Source organism: Oncorhynchus keta, chromosome 1, assembly GCF_023373465.1.
Source record: "Oncorhynchus keta strain PuntledgeMale-10-30-2019 chromosome 1, Oket_V2, whole genome shotgun sequence".
NCBI classification, from domain to species: Eukaryota; Metazoa; Chordata; class Actinopteri; order Salmoniformes; family Salmonidae; genus Oncorhynchus; species Oncorhynchus keta.
In genome coordinates this window covers 37,083,874-37,107,791 of record NC_068421.1, presented here as the reverse complement: position 1 = coordinate 37,107,791, position 23,918 = coordinate 37,083,874, and the positions used below count along the sequence as shown (strand labels likewise).

At 43.8% G+C, this 23,918-nt stretch overlaps 1 protein-coding gene and 1 pseudogene across 2 annotated transcripts; one reads left to right on the top strand and one right to left on the bottom strand.

The window, feature by feature from the left end:
- The first annotated feature begins 954 nt into the window (after positions 1–954).
- Positions 955–11,802, top strand: LOC118396298 (general transcription and DNA repair factor IIH helicase subunit XPD-like; annotated as a pseudogene).
- A 3,251-nt stretch (positions 11,803–15,053) lies between these two features.
- LOC118384171 (kinesin light chain 1-like) lies at positions 15,054–23,821 on the bottom strand. 2 transcript variants are annotated; one of them, XM_035770510.2, is made up of 12 exons: positions 23,700–23,821; positions 19,097–19,327; positions 18,658–18,888; positions 18,283–18,358; positions 17,805–18,033; positions 17,592–17,679; positions 17,206–17,307; positions 16,234–16,407; positions 15,915–16,014; positions 15,558–15,738; positions 15,401–15,467; positions 15,054–15,203 (listed from the first exon to the last, which is right to left on the bottom strand). In XM_035770510.2, exons 2-12 carry the CDS (start codon positions 19,304–19,306, stop codon positions 15,111–15,113), a joined length of 1,551 nt encoding a protein of 516 aa, XP_035626403.1. In that variant the 5' UTR covers positions 19,307–19,327; positions 23,700–23,821; the 3' UTR covers positions 15,054–15,110. The 2 variants fall into 2 exon arrangements, with proteins under 2 accessions (XP_035626403.1, XP_035626398.1); XM_035770505.2 differs by lacking the exon at positions 23,700–23,821 and adding an exon at positions 23,465–23,689.
- Between the last annotated feature and the right edge of the window lie 97 nt (positions 23,822–23,918).

The window sequence follows — 23,918 nt, the reverse complement described above, 5'->3', positions numbered from 1 at the left end:
GATGCTGTACCATCCCTTTTTTATATATATAGTACCAGTCAAAATGTACTAATTCAAGTGTTTTTCTTTATTTTTACTATTTTCTACATAGTAAAATAATCGGGAAGACATCAAAACTATGAAATAACACATATGGAATCATGTAGTAACCAAAAAAGTTTTAAACAAATCAAAATATATTTTATATTCTTCAAAGTAACCACCCTTGGCCTTGATGACAGCTTTGCACACTCTTGGCATTCTCTCAACCAGATTCATGAGGTAGTCACCTGGAATGCATTTCAATTATTTTATTTGGCAAGTCAGTTAAGAACAAATTCCTATTTACAATGATGGCCTACTCCAGCCAACACTGGGCCAATTATGCACCATCCTATAGGACTCCCAGTCACGGCCACTTGTGATACCTTCTGGAATTGAACCAGGGTCTGTAGTGACACCTCTAGTACTCTTTTTGGACAAGGTACAGTATGTTTTCAAACTGTAAAGTTTACGTGAATGTTGATTATCTCCAGGGATACAAAGGCCTGAAATATATGTATGAAATAATACCATATTTCCCTTGATGGAGTGATACTTAATTTATTTTTGTTTTTATCCCACTCTATCTTACAACTTGTCAAATGAAAAACATAGTACAGTACCTTTACTACTATTATGACAATACCATCTGCTCATGTTGAATATAAATATAATATTCTGTTCAGGTAAATCTTTGTACTTCAGTACTTCAGTTTTCTTTTTGCTTGGTTTTATGAAGTTCTCTGAACCTCCCTGGCTGGCTGCATCGCATTAGTGGATACCCACACTGCTCTCAGGCAGGTCTGACGGTTTTGACAAGCAGAAGTATCGTAGCAGGTTAGGAAAATTACATTGGCAGGTTTAGGACAATTAAAACAAAGTTAGGAAAAGGGTTAGGGTTAGCTAAAATGATAAAATGATCCCCGATCAGAGGGGAAAATATCCAGCCACAACCACAATGCACAACCAATGCAATTCAGGTCAAAATTGAACTCGATATTTGACTAGTTAGGTCTGATTAAAGAAACGGTATGTACTACCATTGAGGAACGCATAAAAACCCAATCAGGGAAGACCAAATGACAAGCTCACAGTTCTGCAACCGATCAGAGAAGCAAAGGGTGGGCCTTTGTGTAGAAGTGTAGATGGAGAATGTCTGAATAAATCTAACGTGTGGGACATAGCTAGCTAATTGAAGGATTTTGTTTAGCCAGTAAGTTAGCTAGGCGTTTATTTATTGTGAAAAAATTAAAAAGTGCCTGACCCAAAGAAGCTGCTTTGCTCATCGCTGCAAAAAAATCCTACCGAAATGAAGTGAGTGCTCGTGGCAGAGAGATTATCAGACAGGGCAAAGTTAGCTAGCTAGCGCACGTAACGTTAGCTAGTAAACGTTACTAAGTCCGCTCTTTGCTAACATAGCTTGCAGTTGGCTATCATACGCTAGCTAGCTGGTTAAACTGTAAACATTGCACCATGCAATGTCTGTTGGAACCAATTTAGCCACAGATGGATATGGGCGTCAGCTAGGTAGTTATAGGTTTCTTTGATTTAGCTTATGGTACGTGCTGTCACAGCTGTGTTTCGCTAGTGAACGTTACCTGGCTAAAAGGCCCTTACTATTTCACTGAATAAATTGTAATACCTTTTATTCTAGGTGTAACAGAATAACTTTAGACCTCGCCCATACCCGGGCACGAACCAGGGACTCTCTGCACACATCAACAGTCACCCACGAAACATCGTTACCCATCGCTCCACAAGAGCCGCGGCAAGTGACGTAACCGATTGAAACCCTATTTAGCGCGCACCGCTAACTAAGCCGTTAGCCGTTTCACATCCGTTACATAGGCTCAACATCGAAGGGTTGTTAGTCTAGTTTCTTGATGACTACATTTACCCAGAGCAATATTCCAACATGTTGGAACTCAAGACGACCCTGGATGCCAAGGTAACTGGAGAGACCCAGCAACATGCCAGTTGTTGTAACTCTATCCTAATATTATGGCCCTATGCATGATGGTAACACATTGCTTATCCAAAGGGACATGGTGTTCTGGAGATGCCATCGGGAACTGGGAAAACCATCTCTCTTCTGTCATTGATTGTTGCATATCAGCTGGTGAGTCAAGATATGTCAGTTTCTCCGTCAGGACTCAATTGGACCATTTTGACAGTACACTTATACAGTGGTCTCTCTTTGACAGGAGTATCCCCTTGAAGTCACAAAGCTGATCTACTGTTCCCAAACTGTTCCTGAGATAGAGAAGGTGATTTCTCCTTCACCTTTGTGTGTGCTCTCCAGTCCTTGAAGAACATATGTTTCTCAGCCCCTTCTACATTTACATTTGACATTTAAGTAATTTAGCAGACGCTCTTATCCAGAGCGACTTACAAATTGGTGCATTCACCTTATGACATCCAGTGGAACAGCCACTTTACAATAGTGCATCTAAATCTTTTAAGGGGGGTGAGAAGGATTACTTTATCCTATCCTAGGTATTCCTTAAAGAGGTGGTGTTTCAGGTGTCTCCGGAAGGTGGTGATTGACTCCGCTGTCCTGGCGTCGTGAGGGAGTTTGTTCCACCATTGGGGGCCAGAGCAGCGAACAGTTTTGACTGGGCTGAGCGGGAACTGTACTTCCTCAGTGGTAGGGAGGCGAGCAGGCCAGAGGTGGATGAACGCAGTGCCCTTGTTTGGGTGTAGGGCCTGATCAGAGCCTGGAGGTACTGAGGTGCCGTTCCCCTCACAGCTCCGTAGGCAAGCACCATGGTCTTGTAGCGGATGCGAGCTTCAACTGGAAGCCAGTGGAGAGAGCGGAGGAGCGGGGTGACGTGAGAGAACTTGGGAAGGTTGAACACCAGACGGGCTGCGGCATTCTGGATGAGTTGTAGGGGTTTAATGGCACAGGCAGGGAGCCCAGCCAACAGCGAGTTGCAGTAATCCAGACGGGAGATGACAAGTGCCTGGATTAGGACCTGCGCCGCTTCCTGTGTGAGGCAGGGTCGTACTCTGCGGATGTTGTAGAGCATGAACCTACAGGAACGGGCCACCGCCTTGATGTTAGTTGAGAAAGACAGGGTGTTGTCCAGGATCACGCCAAGGTTCTTAGCGCTCTGGGATGCTTCTCCTTCTCTGATGCCATGTTGCTCCCTTCTCCATCAGGTGGTTGAGGAAGCTTTACAGAGTTCTATTCTAAGGAGACGGGAGAGAAGAACAACTCCTCTCGAAAAAACCTGTGTTCACCCCGAGGTAGGAGTGCCAATAGCACATTTATAGACCTCAATCAATGGAGGTCTATGGGCTTAACAATCCCAATCCTTGAAACATACAGTATACTGACTGGTGTCTGCCTGTTTGTCATTGCTTTTTCCACGTTGGAGGGTATATCCGTGGACGGTTCTGTTGGGGAAGGAGTCGTTTGCATCACCGAGCGGTGCCCAGGAAATAATTAAATCCAATATTAGATGCTACTACTATCACCCCTCCAAATCAAACATGGATTCCATTAGGGGTGTAAACGTTTAAACAAAGTTGGAATCCTTAACATTAAGAAGAACAAACCAAAAATTCCCCCCACACAATTAAAATCACAGTGCAGTTATCACAAAACATTATTTATTTTGTGGTATAGCCTAACAAGATTTATATGGCTATAAAGACCTGGGCAAGGTTGTGTAATTTAAATAAAACCAGAGAGGAAGAGACTAACTTTAGGCTACTTTGGTGAATTTGCGAGGCATGCAAGACAAGACATTGCAAGATGCAGATTACCAAGACATATGCTCATGGCCCCTCCTGTCTTTCCCTCGTGCTGGCCTGCCTGCTCTTTCTCTTTGCTAATGACCCGTGTGTGTGTTCAGTCTGTTGCGTGTAGAATATCGTAGTTTAAGCTATTTATGGGACCAATGTCGCTGGGATACAGGGGTATCTTGAGGCCAGTCTTGCCAGCACGGGGTAGGCTACTCTTCGTTTATGAGTGGGTGGGTGTGTTTTTGTCTCATAATATGAAATGACAGTAGGCTTCCAGTATAGCCTGTATCGATGGCCCTTTTCAGATATAATGGTTAGTGGCCCATTAGAAGCACCTCTGCTACGACATGTTTGTTTGTCTGTTAGGGTAGGCTACACTACAGCTTTTTAAAAGCTGACACAAAACCTTCTTTGGAGACATGAATGACATTTTATTTGTCTGTAAAGTAATGCCGCTTTTGAAGCGGGACTGACTTCCATCAGTATGTGACCAGAACAGTCAATCCTAGCCTGCCTGCTGCCCACCCGTAGATCATTCTTTCCTAAATAAATTGTACTTTAAAGTTAATTAAATATTGCAACTTACCTAGACATTTAGTTGAAAGAAAGCACATCTATTCACCCTACCATAAATTGCAATGTTTATTGTTGTCAGGGAAACAATGGAACATTGTATGCAGAATTCTACAATTTGAAAAGGTACAGACGCTTCTGAAAAGGGATCAGTTATCGACATGTTACTGTACTGCGTTCTGTCTGTAAAGGGTCACGGTAGACACCTTTATTGCCCGGCCCTAGCAGTCAGTACACTGCCGACATTATAACTTCACGATGACACCCAATAACCATGGTCCTGTAACACTCTTCAAACACATTTGTGTGTGTGGTCAAAATAGCAAATATTTTTGTTGTCCATGTCATGGTCCAAATTGCATGATTCTTTGTGTTCAGGTGAGCTCGTTACGCTTTGGGAAGGAGATGGATGGGAAATGTCACAGCGTGACAGCGTCATACATCCGCGCCCAACGGTGATCTGGAGACTTCCATGCCTCTATCTGTCTGACTGACTATCTGCTTTAGGAGTTTGACGCTATGGGAAAGCAGGTGCCCCTCCCAGCTGGAGTCTACAACCTGGACGATATGAAGGACTTTGGGCGGAGGAAAGGCTGGTGCCCCTACTACCTAGCACGATATTCGGTAAGAATAGCCCTTTGTCATAGCTTCTGATGTTTTTCTTTTACAATTGTTTTTGTAGCATGTTATATTTGACAGCATTACTAATGACGGTACAGTATGAAGATGGGCAGAAACTGATTCTCCAATAGAAATCTCCGATCACCCTTTTAGGCAATATACTTTCGATATAAAGTTGTTTTTGACAAAAGTGAAAATGTGTCAGTTTACTTTCACAAAGTTGGAGTAATAACATTTAACTACTTAAGACATTGGCTCGGATCTAGGTTGTGCCTTTTACATTTTGAGAAAATTAACAAGTAAGGAACAACTTTTCACTTCTCTCATTGACTTCTCAAACCCTGGCCTGGTCTGCTTGGTCTGTTTCGCAACCGTTCGAGGAAGTCTTGCTATGTTGCGCCTCTGGGTTTAGAAACTCTCTGGCATTACTGTATGAGGGAGATGGACAAGTGAGGATGTTTTTCCTTTTTGCTTCCTTAACACATACAGATCCTCCATGCCAACATCAGAGTTTACAGTTACCACTACCTCCTGGACCCAAAGATTGCAGACCTAGTCTCAAAGGAGTTCCAATAAATCAGTGGTTGTTTTTGACGAAGCACATAACATCGGTAAGGACATCCACCTGTTTCTTTCCCATTTCTTTAAGTAACCCACTGTTTCAAACCTCCACAAGCTGATGTTCCATCCTCTTCCTCAGACAACGTGTCATTGACTCCATGAGTGTCAACATCACCAGGAGGACTCTGGACCGCAGTCAGGCCAACGTGGAGACCCTACAGAATACCATTCTCAAGTAAGGTCATCCGCTCAGGGGTCTAGTGGAGAGCAGCACTAGATGCACTAACATTTTCTGTGTACAAAGGAGAATGTACAAGGAGTCTAATAAGACCGACTCAACCAGTTTGTTGTTCTTGCCCCAGGAGTGAAGAGTCTTGTGACATCATCTCAACCGCTTGTCCTCTGTTGTAGGATAAAGGAGACAGACGCAGCCAAACTGAAAGAGGAATACAGACGATTGGTGGAGGGCCTGAAAGAGGCCAACGTTGCCAGGGAGACTGACATCTACATGTCCAATCACATGTTGTCAGATGAGATCCTTAATGGTTAGCCCCCTGGAGTCCAGTCAAACAACCCAGTTATTGAATATTTGTTCATATTTGTATCGATTTATGCTCAAACAGGGTTTCATGCATCTATCTTTTCCTTTCTATAACCTGTCCTCCCACCCCCGCACTGTCTTTTTTTCCGTCTTTCCCCCCTCCAGAGGCTGTGCCTGGCAGCATCCGCACGGCAGAGCACTTTGTGGGCTTCATGAAGCGTTTCCTGGAGTACCTGAAGTCCAGGCTGAGGATTCACCATGTAATGCAGGAGAGCGCTCCCCAGTTCCTCAAAGACATCTTTGAGAAGGTTTGCATTGACCGCAAGCCCCTCACGTGACTTCTACAGTACTTTTGTGTTAGTTTTGTATAGCCTGGTGCCCTTGGTTGGTGGAGATTTCCACTTTAGGACCATGGAGATTTCTATTTTAGGACCAATGGAATGGCCAAACTCCATCCACCAGGGAATGCAGAAGGAATGCTCCTAGACTTAAGACTTCATCGTGGATTATGTCTCTTGGGAACATCGAAACAAGTCACTCCTTATATTACATATCTATTTGTTTCTCTAGATTCTGTGCCGAGAGGTTGCGTTCGTTGCTGAGGACTTTAGAGAGCTGACATCGCAGACTTCTCAGCCATCACCCTCATCTCCAACTTTGCCACTCTGGTCAGCACTTACAGCAAAGGTACTGAACCTCCCTAGGCTGACTGTGTCTATGTTACCTCTACACGGCTACAGCTCTGTGGTTATTTACTTTCTTTGTCCGTTCCTTGCCATCTTCCACCCTCAGGATTCACCATCATCATTGAACCCTTTGAAGACAGAACCCCCACCATTGCGAACCCCGTTCTGCACTTCAGGTGCGGTTCATGTTTTGTTTTGCCAGCAGAACGGTGTGTTATTGATGGATGAGATGTTGTACCACTGCAAGAGCCAAGGGTGAAATAATCCATTAGGATGCAAGTGAATGACTCATGTATACACTCTGCTTAGATACTCATTGTGTCATTGGATAGTTTAAATGCAATCATAAGAATTGATTTGGCATTCATCTTATTTGGGATCTATTTGAAAGAAACAGGAACATATTATATGTTGCAAAAATCCATGTCCAGACATTCATGTAGTTTCAGATATTAAACAGACTTATTTTATGGGCTAGTGCATTAAAAAAACACCAACGTGTGTCTGTTTACGCTTTTTATCTGGGATCTACTTCTAACCCTGGCTCTGCTCTCCCTTCAGCTGTATGGACCCTTCCATTGCCATCAAGCCTGTGTTTGAGCGCTTCCAGTCTGTCATCATTACGTCTTGGGTAATCTCTCTCTCCTGTTCCTAGATTACCTGTGACCTAGCCACTAATCAGTGATTATAAGCCACCTGCTGATGGTCTCATCTGCCCAAGATGTGGCCACTCACATTCCAATGCAGTCAGGCTCGGGTGCTATTTGTAAACTTAGTGCTGTATCTTGTCTATGTAGATGTGTTAATGAGGGACAAATGCATTTTCTTTGTTTCTCAGTACTTTATCAACAGGGCATTCCCCCTTAAATCTGCAGCTTTTTTGAAAATATATATTTTTGACCACCATTCAGAATGACAAAGTTCATGCGATGCAAACAAATGTAAAGAAGTACGATAGTTATATTATTTTGCCTGTAGGTGTCTTCAGCAGTCAGTTCAGGAGTATAATCATCACCTCACGCCATTGATCCGCACACTAGATCCCTTGGCTGTGTGTTGGCTCTGCTATCCTACCCTGTGGATGTCTACTTCTGATCATGTTTCTACCCACAGACCCTTTCACCGTTGGACATTTACCCCCCGAATCCTGGACTTCCGGCCTGTTACCACGGCATCCTTCACCATGACGCTGGCACGCACCTGCCTTTGCCCTCTTGTGAGTAACCTCAGAAACAGTCTATGTGATATGACTTGAGTGGTTAATTCAAGCTATGCTGAGCTTCAGAAAGGATGTAAGGGGGTGACACTGAGTTCTTCCTCTTTCAGGTGGTGGGGAGGGGGAACGACCAGGTGGCCATGACCTCCAAGTTTGAGACACATTAAGATTTTGGTTAGTGATTGTTACATTGTATTGAAATAATTGTAAGCTTAGACTCTCCTTTCCTTAGTTGTGATAAAACAAAACATTGGAATAAACCTGGTCTGGTTTCTATTTTCAGCTGTCATCCGTAACTATGGCAACCTGCTGCTGGAGATGTCTGCGATCGTGCCCGATGGCATCGTGGCCTTCTTTACCAGCTACACCTACTTGGAGAACATTGTGGTATGAGCAGGTGTGTACACACAAATGGAAGTGAGAATAAATGTTAAAAGTGAATATCGTGTGGTTCTGTTTGTGCTGTTATGGCAATAGACATAGCTACACTGAACAAAAATACAAACAATATGTAAAGTGTTGGTCCCATGTTTCATGATCTGAAATAAAAGATCCCAGACATTTTCCATACGCACAAAAAGCTTATTTCTCTCAAATGTTGTGCACAATTCTTTTTACATCCCTGTTAGTGAGCATTTCTCCTTTTCCAAGATAATCCATCCACCTGACAAGTGTTGCATATCAAGAGGCTGATTAAACAGAATGATCTTTACACAGTTGCACCTTGTGCTGGGGACCATACAAGGCTACTCTAAAATGTGATTTTTTTTTCACGCAAAACAATGCCACAGATGTCTCAAGTTGAGGGAGCATGCTGACTGCAGGAATGTCCACCAGAGCTGGTGCCAGTGAATTAATTAATTAATTTCTCTACCAAAAGCTGCCTCTAATGTAAATTGAGAATTTAGCAGTAAGCTCAACTGGCCTCACCATGTGTATGGAGTCGTGTGGGCGAGTGGTTTTCTGATGACGTTGTGAACAAAGTGCCCCATGGTGGGGTTATGGTATGGGCAGGCATGAGCTACAGACAACAAAGAGAAATTGCGTTTTATCAATAGCAGTTTGAATGCACAGACACCGTGATGAGATCCTGAGGCCCATTGTCGTGAAATTCATCCCCGCCATCACCTCGTTTCCACATGGCCCCATGTCGCAAGGATCAGAAGAATTCCTGGAAGCTGAAAATGTCCCAGTTCTTCCATGGCCTGCATACTCACCAGACAGCATGTTCTAGTTTTCCTGCCAATATCCAGCAACTACGCACAGCCATAGAGGAGTGGCAGCGTAGCCTAGTGGTTAGAGCGTTGGACTAGTAACCGGAAGGTTGCGAGTTCAAACCCCCGAGCTGAAAAGGTACAAATCTGTCGTTCTGCCCCTGAACAGGCAGTTAACCCACTGTTCCCAGGCCGTCATTGAAAATAAGAATGTGTTCTTAACTGACTTGCCTGGTTAAATAAAGGTAAAATTAAAAGGAGTGGGACAACATTCCACAGGCCACAATCAACAGTCTGATGAACTCTATGCGAAGGAGATTTGCCTCATGCAGCACGACACATGGTCACACCAGATACTGACAGGTTTTCTGACCCACGCCACTACCTTTTTTGGAGGGGGGGTGTCTGTGACCAACCAATTATCTGTATTCCTAGTCATGTGAAATCCATAGATTAGTGCCCAATGAATTGATTTAATTGTTGCATGTTGCGTTTTATACTTTTGTTCAGTATACAGAATGTTAGCATTTTATTGGTAGCAGCTAGAATTGTGCCCAATGTTTATATTGGTGATAGATTCTGGAGTTGGAGAAATGTAATTTTTTTTGAAGGGTAGTAATCTGAAAATTGAGTAAACGTTGTCCTCTTGTCCTATCCCGGTGTGTCTCTGTCTGTAGGGCATCTTGGAGAACGTCCAGAGGAACAAGCTGATCTTCATTGAGACCCCAGACGCAGCAGAGACCAGTATGGCTTTGGAGAAATACCAGGAGGTCAGGAGACCCTTTCTTTGATTGTCTTAGAGTCAACGACAGAAGACAACCTGTGACCTCTTATCCGTTGTGCCTGAGGGAATCGACTTTGGTGAGTGTTTTTAGTTCCTGTAGCAGTTGTATAGTCTCCTTCAGGCTCATTTGCAAAACAAAATGCCCGCCAAAGTTACAACACAGGTCATGTGCAGTTCATTGTAGTTATTTGACGAGATGAGTGATGTGAAACTGTCTCCCTCAGTCCACCATTTTGGCCGTGCGGTGATCATGTTCGGAGTGCCTTACGTTTACACACAGAGCCGGATCCTGAAGGTCAGTCCAACTCCTCTGTTCATCATCCTTCCCTTGTTCTTCTCTTCTGCTTTATTCACTGTTTTGGTCTGTTCCTCTCTTACGTTCCGCGTATGTTCTCCTCAACCCTCTATCTTGTCTTACACTTTACTTCCTTTAATCCTAATGGGCTGTTTGTCCAAAATAATGATCCTTCTCCTCCCTCGGTCTATACCTACCAGGCTCGTCTGGAGTACCTGCGGGACCAGTTCCAGATTAGAGAGAATGACTTCCTGACGTTTGACGCCATGCGGCACGCAGCGCAATGTGTGGGCCGCGCCATCAGGGGCAAGACAGACTACGGCTTGATCTTCGCAGACAAGGTGGGCCTTTGGAACTTGGTGTGTCGAAGTTTGAGAGGAATTGTTGGACCATTTCTTACCACTCTGATCATTGATACAGACTCGACCCTCTATCATTTTCTTTTGTCTATTTAAATAAATGTTTAATATATTTATAGTTCTGTGTTGGACCCCAGGAAGATTAGCTGACGTTATGGCGTCAGCTAATGGGGGATCCTAATAAAAATTCTAAATTCCTTTTGTAATAAAAAATATCCAAGTGGATTTCTGCGCTCACAGCAGGTTGTTCCATAATGCTGTTAGTGATCTAGTTCCTTCACATCAGTATTGAAGAGAATTGGAACAAAGCCTAAGATCCTTTTTCTCTCGTGTTGCAGCGCTATGCCCGGGCTGACAAGCGAGAGAAGCTGCCCCGGTGGATTCAGGAGCACCTCAACCTGACCATCGACGAGACGGTACAGCTGTCCAAACACTTCCTACGCCAGATGGCCCAGCCCTTCAGACAGGTACTGCACAGTACAGGCACATGTTTAGCAGGTTTCCGAGGTTGTGGAAACAAATGTTATGGAGATGCCCGTCTGACATGTAGAATAAGAATTCACGTCAGATCTATTCATGACATCTCTACCTGCAACGTTCAATGTTTACCAAGTGAACGTATCCCAGGTCTCCCCTTAACCCCTCTTTTCTCTGAATGCCCCCCCTCTCCCCCCAGGAGGACCAGTTGGGCCTGTCTCTGCTGACACTGGAGCAGCTAGTCAGAAGACATGCTGCAGAAGATCGCCCAGATCACTCACCAAGCCTAAGAGGAAATGTTATCACCCAGTCAAACCCACAAGGTCACTGTTTCAATCCTACTGTACCTATAAGTTTCTGTTCTTACAAAGTCTATATTTGCATAAGCCTGGAGGCTGAAAAACAAATGTTTACAGTTTCTACCATGCAGTGGGCATGTTTTCTTTTTTTCTAAATATTTGCAGATGTACATCATGAAACAGACAAGGCTAGCATGAACACAGTGGATTGAAGAGACTCAATATACTTTATTTGACATTTGTTTGCTATGGTTTCCAGATATTAAATACATTTGTCATTTTCAATAACATTAACAATCTGCAAAGAAAGCTCTCCGTAACAGCAAGAGTTCAACATGAGTAGGATTCTATTTCATCTGTACTGATGAAGTTTAGCGTTACAGCGTGATTAAAATGTAAAGGCAATGTTCCCGTGTTGGCGAAAACTGCATTCATGGTAAACGCTGCATATGTCGGCTCAATCTGAAACGCTTGATACATATTGAATAGAGAGCCCTTATTGTGCTTTTGTCAGTTTATCCCCCTTTCTAACATGCATTCTGTGTCCTTATCGGATTGTGCACATTGTAGACTATTAAAAGGGCATGATGGGAAAGATTAGAACCTGTGTCCTTCTGGTCCCTATCCCAGTTTCTAGTCCACTGCAGCAGCATGAGGGAGGGTGCCACATGTTTCCACATTTATAAAGCTGTTCAGTCATTTAGAACGTCAAATGAGAAATGTGGTTAAGGTTGGAAAATAAGACTCATTGGGATTCGAACTGGCGACCTTGTCGCAATCTGCATTTAACGCCTTCAATCCATTTTAATGGGGGTTAACAATCTAGGTTTTCTACATTAGTCACTCCTCTACAGCTCTTTCAATGATCACGTGCCAATACCGCCACAGTGAATTAACAATCACTTTTTGTCCCTCCAAATTGCATATTTACTCTTGACTTGCTAACATTTTGAATAAGATGCATAGACTACATCAACAAAATCAAATAATTTTAAAACATGTTCCAGAAGGAATTTAAATTAGAGCCAGCTATACCCCAAAACTGTAAATGTATCCCAAACTGAGACAAATTTAAAAATAAGAGATTACATACAGGCACATACTGTAGTGCTTTTACTTAACTAGGCAAGTCAGTTAAGAACAAATTCTTATTTACAAACCCTAACAACGCCCTATCCAGGGTCTGTAGTGACACCTCTAGCACTGAGATGCAGTGCCGTAGACTGCCACTTGGGAGCCCCTTATAAAAAGCATATCTGCTCATAATGAAATCGGCTAAACATAGTTCAAACATATTTCAGAATGCCAAGCCTTAGACGATTACTTAGCATTCTACAGCTGGACTGGGAAGTAGAGATTTTGCTGTAATATTGTGGACTAAGGAGAGTCCTTTACCATAACCTAATATGGAAGCCAATACACAGATTGTACATCACATTCACTAGATACAGTGGGGAGAACAAGTATTTGATACACTGCCGATTTTGCAGGTATTCCTACTTACAAAGCATGTAGAGGTCTGTAATTTTTATCATAGGTACACTTCAACTGTGAGAGACGGAATCTAAAACAAAAATCCAGAAAATCACTATGATTTCTAAGTAATTAATTAGCATTTTATTGCATGACATAAGAATTTGATCACCTACCAACCAGTAAGAATTCCAGCTCTCACAGACCTGCTAGTTTTTCTTTAAGAAGCCCCCCTGTTCTCCACTCATTACCTGTATTAACTGCACCTGTTTGAACTTGTTACCTGTATAAAAGACACCTGTCCACACACTCAATCACACAGACACCAACCTCTCCACAATGGCCAAGACCAGAGAGCTGTGTAAGGACATCAGGGATAAAATTGTAGACCTGCACAAGGCTGGGATGGGCTACAGGACAATACGCAAGCAGCTTGGTGAGAAGGCAATAACTGTTGGCGCAATTATTAGAAAATGGAAGAAGTTCAAGATGACGGTCAATCACCCTCGGTCTGGGGCTCCATGCAAGATCTCACCTCGTGGGGCATCAATGATCACGAAGGTGAGGGATCAGCCCAGAACTACACGGCAGGACCTGGTCAATGACCTGAAGAGAGCTGGGACCACAGTCTCAAAGAAAACCATTAGTAACACACTACGCCGTCATGGATTAAAATCCTGCACCGCACGCAAGGACCCCCTGCTCAAGCCAGCGCATGTCCATGCCCGTCTGAAGTTTGCCAATGACCATCTGGATGATCCAGAGGAGGAATGGGAGAAGGTCATGTGGTCTGATGAGACAAAAATAGAGCTTTTTGGTCTAAACTCCACTCGCCGTGTTTGGAGGAAGAAAAAGGATGAGTACAACCCCAAGAACCTCATCCCAAACGTGAAGCATGGAGGTGGAAACATCATTCTTTGGGGATGCTTTTCTGCAAAGGGGACAGGAACGACTGCACCGTATTGAGGGGAGGATGGATGTGGCCATGTATCGCTTGATCTTGGCCAACAACCTCCTTCCCTCAGTAAGAGCATTGAAGATGGGTCGTGGCTGGGTCTTCCAGCATGACAACGACCCGAAACACACAGCCAGGGCAACTAAGGAGTGGCTCCGTAAGAAGCATCTCTAGGTCCTGGAGTGGCCTAGTCAGTCTCCAGACCTGGACCCAATAGAAAATCTTTGGAGGGAGCTGAAAGTCCGTATTGCCCAGCGACAGCCCTGAAACCTGAAGGATCTGAAGAAGGTCTGTATGGAGGAGTGAGCCAAAATCCCTGCTGCAGTGTGTGCAAACCTGGTCAAGAACTACAGGAAACGTATGATCTCTGTAATTGCAAACAAAGGTTTCTGTACCAAATATTAAGTTATGCTTTTCTGATGTATCAAATACTTATGTCATGCAATAAAATGCAAATTAATTACTTAAAAATCATACAATGTGATTTTCTGGATTTTTGTTTTAGATTCCGTCTCTCACAGTTGAAGTGTACCTATGATAAAAATTACAGACTTCTACATGCGTTGTAAGTAGGAAAACCTGCAAAATCGGCAGTGTATCAAATACTTATTCTTCCCACTGTATATTAGTAAATCTTTGTTTTAATTGTGCTTGTGCAGATCAGTGTTTTGGAATTAAAATCATCTAGTGCCAAAAACATGAGAACCGCTGGTAAACATGAACACAAGAAGATAAAATCAGAATGTAACACATTTTTTTAAAAACACATTGTATAAATAAGGTATTTTTTCATGCATAGCTACAGTCATTTAGATAATATCCAATAGCTTCAGACACTACCTTAATAAAAATAAACATGTTCATAATTGTGAACAATCATTGAAGAATTCAAGCATTTCCCTCCTTGTACAGTAAGTCACAACAGAGCATTACTAAATCATTATAAAAAAGCTAAATGTAATTTCATTTCCAGATTAAACTGGTCTGAAATGGATACCATCTGCGTCACTCAAAACCAGCCCTCATTGCTGTGTGTATCCTAATCTATACCCCAGAACTGGGGCACCAGGGGATGAAACTAGCAGACAGCAGGCAAGGAGTACCAGTGGCCTCCCCCAGCTACAACATAGTGCAGTAAACAAACCTCAACTGATAATGGATCAGTGTTCGATTTAAACAGGGAAGGGGTGGAGTGACCCATGTAGGCGCAAGAGGCCAATCCACAGACAGAGAGTGGAGTTGGGGCCAGAGCTGTATGAGTACTTCCTGATTGTTAGGAGGAGGGCTAGTGTTCAGACGTGTAGCTGAGGGACCCTCGCCGTGCTAGGCTCTGGGTGCTGGAGCTCAGGGTTCGGTTCTCTGTTAGGTCGCTGGTGCCCTGGAAGAACATACAAAACACTTGACTAGTCTGACCGTATGTGTATAACAATGACATACACAGTACATTGATTTTGATGACACACAGCCAGAGAAATGCCTTAGGATATGAAGCACATAAAATGTGATGAATAAACACTAACAATCATATTGTACAGAAATGTGAGAAAAAGCCAGAAACCAGAAACGGATGCTCACCCTTGCCGCTTCTTGCCGCTCCCTCGCACCCACGTTCAGCACATTCAGAGAATTAGCCCTTTTCATCCTGAGAGAGAACAAGAGAGAGAGAGTGAGAGTAACAAATGGAACATCATTTTGAGAGCTAACACATGCAGAATGAGGACTTGGTCTTTACCCAGGAGTCGGAGGGGTGGTATCCTGAGTTCCGACTCCTTTCAGCTTCCTGACCAGCTTCTCGCTGCTCCTGCGTATCGACTCGCGGAGTTTGGTGAACGAGCCGCTGCGCTTCAGACTGCCCAGCCCATCCTGCATGGAACCCTCCTCTCCCGTGTGGGTGCAGATATCCCGCACCTCTCCTGAGACACCAACATCACAGAGGTTACACATCAGTGGCATCATTCTGTTAAGATTAGCTATTTACAGTACATATCTGAGATACATTATTATTCCTATACATACACCCTTTTAGGGTCAAAATGCTAGTGAACCTAGAGAGCAGGTTTCAAAGAGCATATTATGACTTTGCTCTCACCATCCACAGATCCAAACTCTTTTTCATGGGCCAGGGTCAGGATCTCTTTATACAGAGCCTCAGCTTGTCTGTACTTCCCTTGTTTCAGGTAACATGAAGCCTGTAGCCAGAAATACAGCAATACTAGAGTCACAAATAGCGCAATCACACCTCAGATAGATTGACCCAAGCTGCATGCGTGTGTCTATGCCCCCCACTTCTACCCAAGTATAGCATATTATACACACAAATAATATGGTATCATCTAGCCCAGTGACCATGCCAACCATGTCCACTCCCCCTTTTTACACCTCCCTCCATCTCCCTCTCCATCCCTCACCAGGTTATTCTTGGTCTTGGCCACGTTGGTGTCGTCGGGGCCCAGCCTGCTCTGGTAGATGTGCAGGGCACGCTCGTAGTACTGCTCCACTTCCTGGTACTTGCCCTGGTTCTGACACAGCAGCGCCAGGTTGTTCAGCTGCTTTGCCACGTCAGGGTGGTCCGTGCCTAAAACCTGCCCACGACAACAAGAGAGGAGGGGGGTGAAGGGAGATCAACAGGCAGGTTTTGGTAATAAGCATTGTTCGGGGTAGCGCATTACAAAGTAATGTGTTACAGTAAGTAAGTTACTTTTTGCAGTAACGAGTAATATAACAGAGTTACTGTTCCAATTTAAATAATACAGTTACTGATACATTTTTGGGTTGTTACTTGTGTTATCATTCATTTCCTATTACAGTTACTGATCCAAATAAGTATTTGTGACAGAGCAAAATATATTTTTTAAATCCCCCCGCCTCAGATTCTAATGGTTTTCATCTGACGCCCTCTCACAAAGTTCCTGTTCACGCATGCACACACACACTACTAACTGGTTTAGTGAGGGAGATGGAAAATAGTAGAAGCATCTTAAACATTGAGTTTCTCAGCGCGGAAGTACTCCCATTACTTTGATTTGGTAGGATACAATTACAAGAATATAACAGTAAAATGTCAACTGTGTCCAGGCGAGAAACACCTATCCACTGCTAGAAACACAACATTGTTTTCATTGAGTGAGAATGTGAAACGTTTTGGGGTGTAACGCAAAAGTAATATAACAAATTACTTTCCCCAGGGAGAAGTAAGTAATTATTTATTTTTTAAAGAAGTAATGAGTCATCGGTAATATTACTTTTTTTGAGTAACGACCCCAATGTTTTATGTAGTATGGTTGCAGTGCTATGTGGTACAGAATTCTTGCAGAGTTGCCATTGGTCCATCAGACGGCAGGGTTTCTAGTCACGGTGCTGCTAGGTTACTGCCTCATTACCTTCTCTCTGATCTCCAGGGCTCTCTTACACAGTGGCTCAGCCTCCTTGTACTTCCCTCTCTTTCCATACAGTACAGCAAGATTGTTGAGTGTGGCTGCCACCTATAAACAAATACAGTACTGTTAGTTACATACAGTGATGTAGAGGTAAAAAAAGGGGGGGTAAACTCTGATCGCTGATCGCAGTGAAAAAAGAAACACTCCCTATATTTTCATTTTTCCACAAAAGGTGGGTTACCCTCCACTACACCACTGGTTACATATTGTAGCTGCTTATCCACTGAGCTGGGGAAAGCCATTAGCTAAGCATGTTTTAGACATCTTATTTAGCTGTTTGTCCATTTTGGTGACCCTTGACCTTCACTATAGACTATAGAGGAACATACCGCAGGGTGATCTATGCCCAGGGTTTTCTCCCGGATGGCCAATGCGTCATTCAGGAGGTTCGCCGCCTCTTTGTACTTGTTCTGGTCTCTACAGAGAAGAGCGAAACAGCCTTTAGCTTTAGCACACGGCTAACTTAACTCGTCACACTACAGAAATCTCCCACAGTAAGACCTAGCATCGAGGCTATGCTAGGCTAACGTGGCGCCAATCACCTGTAGACCAGGGCCAGTATGTTGAGCATGGTGGCCACATCAGGGTGGCTGTGGCCCGAGGACTTCTCCAGGTCCTCCAGGGCCTGTTTGCAGAGGGGCACAGCCACCTCATAGCGGCCCTGGGAGGCGTACTGGATCACCAGGTTATGAAGGGTTCTCAGGCGGGCCGGGATCTCATAGCCTCCCTGCCGGGCCGCTGCTGCCGCACTGCTACCGTGGGGCTGAGATACTGGGGGACAGGAGAGGGAGGTAGAGTCATTCATACAGACACACAAATATACATGAACACAGACATACATGGACACATATGCTCACTGGCAAATATATTGTGCATATACACATATACAAACACACAGTGAGTGACAGACTATGCAACACAAAGGGACACATCGTGACACCGGCACACATACATGCATAGCTCGTCTGCACAGCAGATAGATAGACAAAAATATCCGTCTCATTTGACGAGTGCACGTACTCTGTGACTGTTCCTCCTCGTCCGTGGGAAAAAGGTCATCTAGGGACTCCTTGGTGGAGCCCGTCTCTTTGTCTTCCTGTCGACATAGTAAACATAACTAGATTTATAGTGCAGAGCTGAGGGGAGTATCTATATGAACTTTACAGACAAACACATATCAACCTGTTCTGATAAGCCACCAACAGCTTAGCTTTAGTCATAACATAAAAGATGAGGCAAACACATGCACCATGTCGTGGGTCATATTCATTAAGACACACCGTAGCGAAACATTTCTCATTAGACAAGTTTTGGTAGTTCCTCACTGTATCAGTCTGTTTTTTCCTGTTTGGTGCCTAATGAATATGACCCTGATTGTGGTGGTCTGTGACATACCGGTGGGGGCTCCTCCTGGTCGTACTTGCGGATGCTGCTCATGAACTGCAGGTGTCTGTTCTGCTCCTCCAGCGTGACCACCACCTGCTCCCTGTCCTGCAGCCTCTGCTGGGCCCCGGCCAGCTCGTCCCTCAGCCACTGGTTCTCCTGGCACAGCCTCCGTACCTGGGTCCGCAGCTTCTGCTTCTCTGCCTCCAGGGAGCCCAGGTGGGCCGACAGAGCCATCATCACCTGGGGAGGAGGAGGGAGAGGGATGAGGTACAGGGAAAGAAAGATAGATAGAGAGTGAAAGAGAAAGAGAGTGAAGTAGGTGTGCATATATACACATGTACAGATACAACACACCCAAAATACAGCCAATAAGACAACTTCCCCCATTATGCGGTCTTTATGCATTCTACTATCTCCATACATTCCCTCATCTCCGGTATGATCCCACCTGTGCCTCTCCCAGGCCCAGCTCTATCCTCTCCAGAGACTGGCGGATGATCCCACTCTTCTCCTGCTCCACACTGCCACTGTCGGCCACCGGCCGGCCCTCCAGCGCCTTCTGCAGGTCGTCCAGGAGGGTGTGGTTCTCGCCACGAAGCGCCTCCAGGCCCGCGATCACTTGCCGCGTGCTGCACAGAATCTCCTCCCCCGACAACATGGTGCCACTCTCAGCTCAACCCTGGATGGAGGAGGAGGAAGGGGAGGGTTCACCATTTAAAAAAATACTTGTACATGGTCATATGGACTATACAAGGCGTAGAAAGCGTTCCACAGAGATGCAAGCCCATGTTGACTCCACAATTATGTCAAGTTGTCCAGATGTCCTTTGGATAGTGGACCATTCTTGATACACACAGGAAACCAGGAAACTGTTGAGTGTGAAAAACCCAGCAGCGTTCCAGTTCTTAACACAAATCATTGCGCCTGACACTTACTACTTCACCCCCTGAATGGCACACAGAAAATCCACGTCTCAAGGCTTAAAAACCCTTCTTTAACCTGTCTCCTCCCCTTCATCTACACGGATTGAAGTGGGTTTAACAAGTGACATCAACGAGGAATCATAGCTTTCACCTGAGTTCACCTGGTCAGTCTGTCATGGAAAGAGCAGGTGTTCTTAATGTTTTGTACACTCAGTGTATATGCATGGAACACACCAAGTGAATAAAGGTCCAACAGCGCTGTTCAATTGCAGCATGGAATTAATGGCAGCATGGAATTAATGGCAGCATGGAATTAATGGCAGCATGGAATTGTGCACTGGTGGTAATATGGCTAATGGCAACACTCCACAGTAAACAATGTTGTGTTGGACTATGACAATGTGCTGGCTAACCAACTAGCTTTACAAATGCAACTATCCTTTTACCACTGACAGTACGCTAAAGAGACTTGTGACTAGTGATTTACAGTAAAATACAGCTGGTACTGAACTGAGATGTCTCACAAACAGCAGCCCCTAGACACACAAAGACAAACACACAGAGGAGAAAGGAGAGGGGATAAGTCACTTCTAACCAAACTAATAACACACAAGCCTACCATAATGACAACAATCCATTTTATTTGTCCTATAGCTGTTTTACAAAACAAAATGTCTTATCAGAACATAAAATGTTCCGTGCAAAGTGCAAAACTACAAGTGTGGCCTATGTTTACCACCACAGGGGGGTGTCACCAATGACAACAGCATGCTGACCTGATCTGCCTGGGTATTTTTATGCAAACTTTCATAACCACAATCACTATGCATTCTGGCAGTCAAAGGAAGCAGTGAATAGCCAATACAGACACCGATGGGACTGTACTGTATGTAAAACACATCCTGGGACAACGGTGTGATGTTGCTCTGTGAGCACGAAGGCATAAAGCCTGGAGCCGAATCAAGTCATAACACATGATGTAGCCTACTTCCTGGTCAATGGGCCTTCATGCCACATTGAGGGGTTGGAGTGGGATGTGTAGTACAATGAGAACAGGCCCAGAGAGAAAAGGTCTGATCATATGGTTGGAGTGGGATGTGTAGTACAATGAGAACAGGCCCAGAGAGAAAAGGTCTGATCATATGGTTGGAGTGGGATGTGGAGTACAATGAGAACGGGCCCAGAGAGAAAAGGTCTGATCATATGGTTGGAGTGGGATGTGTAGTACAATGAGAACAGGCCCAGAGAGAAAAGGTCTGATCATATGGTTGGAGTGGGATGTGTAGTACAATGAGAACAGGCCCAGAGAGAAAAGGTCTGATCATATGGTTGGAGTGGGATGTGTAGTACAATGAGAACAGGCCCAGAGAGAAAAGGTCTGATCATATGGTTGGAGTGGGATGTGGAGTACAATGAGAACAGGCCCAGAGAGAAAAGGTCTGATCATATGGTTGGAGTGGGATGTGTAGTACAATGAGAACAGGCCCAGAGAGAAAAGGTCTGATCATATGGTTGGAGTGGGATGTGGTTGGAGTGGGAGAGAACGGGCCCAGAGAGAAAAGTGGACAATGAGAACAGGCCCAGAGAGAAAAGGTCAATGAGAACGTGCCCAGAGAGAAAAGGTCTGATCATATGGTTGGAGTGGGATGTGTAGTACAATGAGAACAGGCCCAGAGAGAAAAGGTCTGATCATATGGTTGGAGTGGGATGTGGAGTACAATGAGAACGGGCCCAGAGAGAAAAGGTCTGATCATATGGTTGGAGTGGGATGTGTAGTACAATGAGAACAGGCCCAGAGAGAAAAGGTCTGATCATATGGTTGGAGTGGGATGTGTAGTACAATGAGAACAGGCCCAGAGAGAAAAGGTCTGATCATATGGTTGGAGTGGGATGTGTAGTGCAATGAGAACGTGCCCAGAGAGAAAAGGTCTGATCATATGGTTGGAGTGGGATGTGTAGTACAATGAGAACAGGCCCAGAGAGAAAAGGTCTGATCATATGGTTGGAGTGCAGTTCTGACATTAGATGAAAAACCCACAACAATATCAACCCTGACCTGGTACAGATACAAATAAAACATAGTGGTTGGGTGTTCTATTTCTGGTTGGGTGTTCAATTTCTGGTTGGGTGTTCTATTTCACGGTCCTTGCTCTCTGTGGTAATAACATGTTGATGCATCTTGCAGCACAGCTACAGGGGATGGCCTCAAAAAAATATGTTTAAAAAGGTTGGCTTCTCAAAGACCAGATGGGCAGTCTGAGCATAAAAGACCTCTGATCGCCCTTTCACCATACCAATATTAATGGGAGTACAGGACAGGAGGTTTGCGCTGTGAAGCCAAGCGCCTAAGAGGAGAAACAGGTGTCTTTGGGGAACAAGAGAGTGAGCTGTGCTGGGCCTGAGCACGAGGCTGCATCAGCATAACACCAAAAGGCAGGCCAGCTGCAGCAGACCATACATTAACACAAGGATATCGGTTTACTCGTGGCTCCTGGGAGGAGAGCAGCGTATGGCAGTTGTGAACAACAGTGGTCATTGGAATTGATTGGGACTCATGCTGCAGTCAGTTTATAAAGGACCAATAACGGATCTAAAGTTGAAAAGAGTGGTGAACTTATTTAATATTTGGGTAAATCCATTTCAATTCAATCCCTTTTTGACAGCACCACTTTTGATTTAAACATACAGTACATTTCCAGACATGTTTGCCCATGGAAGAAGTGGCCAGAAAGTGACTTTCTGAACATGAATGCTAAAACATTCAGGAGATAAAAGTACTCAGTTGGCCCATTTTGCATACTCCACCATACCTTGAGACATCAATGTCTTCATCACTGGAAAATATACACTTTTGAGTTTGAGATAATTTAAAAGCTTACTAATAGTGTTGTCAAACTATACTGAACAAAAATATAAATGCAACATATAAAGTTGGACCTATGCCCTCCCAGGCTGACCCATGGCTGCACCCTTGCCCGGTCGGGAAATGTATAAACTCGGGTCTAATGAATTTATTTCAATTGACTGATTTCCTTATATGTAACTCAGTAAAATCTTAGAAATTGTTGCATGTTGCGTTTTTATTTTTGTTCAATATATTTTATTATTTATTTTTTAAAAAAAGATAATAATAAAAAAATTGTAACAATAATAAAACATTTAACGTCAATTATCTAAAAACGCAAACTCAATTTTTCTCTTCATTTTTGTATAGGTTGTAGCTTAGACCCTATTTAACATCATCTGAAGTTTTTGTGTTGTGCCTGAAATTCTATATCATACAAGTAAGTGGTGGTGAGATTCAGGAGGGCCTGATCAATTGAAAGCAATAAATGTGATGACTGAATAGTTAGCCCTACGATAGACCTACAGTTACGATAGGCCTACAGTTACGATAGGCCAAGAGTTACGATAGACCTACAGTTACGATAGAGGATGCTCCTCTGTAGGTCTATGGGAGAAATGCAACACCTGTCAGAGACAGATAAACAACATGTGCCCGTCCGTGTACAGGAGGACTTGTGCTATAGGCTACTACTGTGTCTGCATTCACGGTTTTATATGGATTACGAATTTGTATAACATTAGGCAATAACAACAGATGGTTAGGCCGGTGTATTGTTGTGGCTTTGTCAACGCGTTTAAAATTGTATAGGGGAAAGTATACTGCGTAGGCTACGACAAATACAGACAAAAATATATTCATCAAAATAAATAAATGCATTTTGTCAAATAAATGTATTGATGACAATACTACAATCATGCAGAAGAAAATTAAGACCATTGCGATATAATGCAGCCATAGAAACTACAAAAGTATGATCCACATGTTAAAGAACACATTGATGTTCACACTAACAAGAGTACTATCAACAAAGTTATTTTTAACCTACTTGCTGCTAATTCCAGGCTTTTGGCGAGTTGTCGACCTCTTTTTGTCACGTATCTCCGATTTTTATTTGGGCTCCCATTAAAGTTAATTGGACCGTTCGCGTGAAAACATCCACTATTTGTTTATTATGGGACCAATATAACGGATAAATTTAGACGACGGCATTAACAGTAGTCCTTCAGTAATTCAGTAATCATTCACCTGTTCTTGCGGCTCAGACTCTCATTTCAGCTTACCTGATCAGATCATTCCCACCATGCACCGCGGTAGATGGATGTCATCTCCGTCTGGGGACAAGGCCATCTATCTGTGGGTGCTCCGAACTGCGAGTGACGGTACAAACCAGCACAGACAGGACTGTAAAGGCTGACTGTCACCGAAATGAACTGCTCTATTCACATTTAATGTTAAATAAACGCATAAAAAAGGGTATATATTCAAATAATATATTATGT

Bases quoted from the DNA above. Each gene is read 5' to 3' on its own strand.
- LOC118384171 (XM_035770510.2), bottom strand. From the start codon at position 19,306: ATGTTGTCGGGGGAGGAGATTCTGTGCAGCACGCGGCAAGTGATCGCG. The intron at 18,889-19,096 runs GTGGGATCATAC...CCTCCTCCCCAG, and splicing joins TGGGCCTGGGAGAGGCACAG to GTGATGATGGCTCTGTCGGC. The intron at 17,308-17,591 runs GTATGTTCCTCT...ATTTGTTTATAG, and splicing joins TGGGCATAGATCACCCTGCG to GTGGCAGCCACACTCAACAA.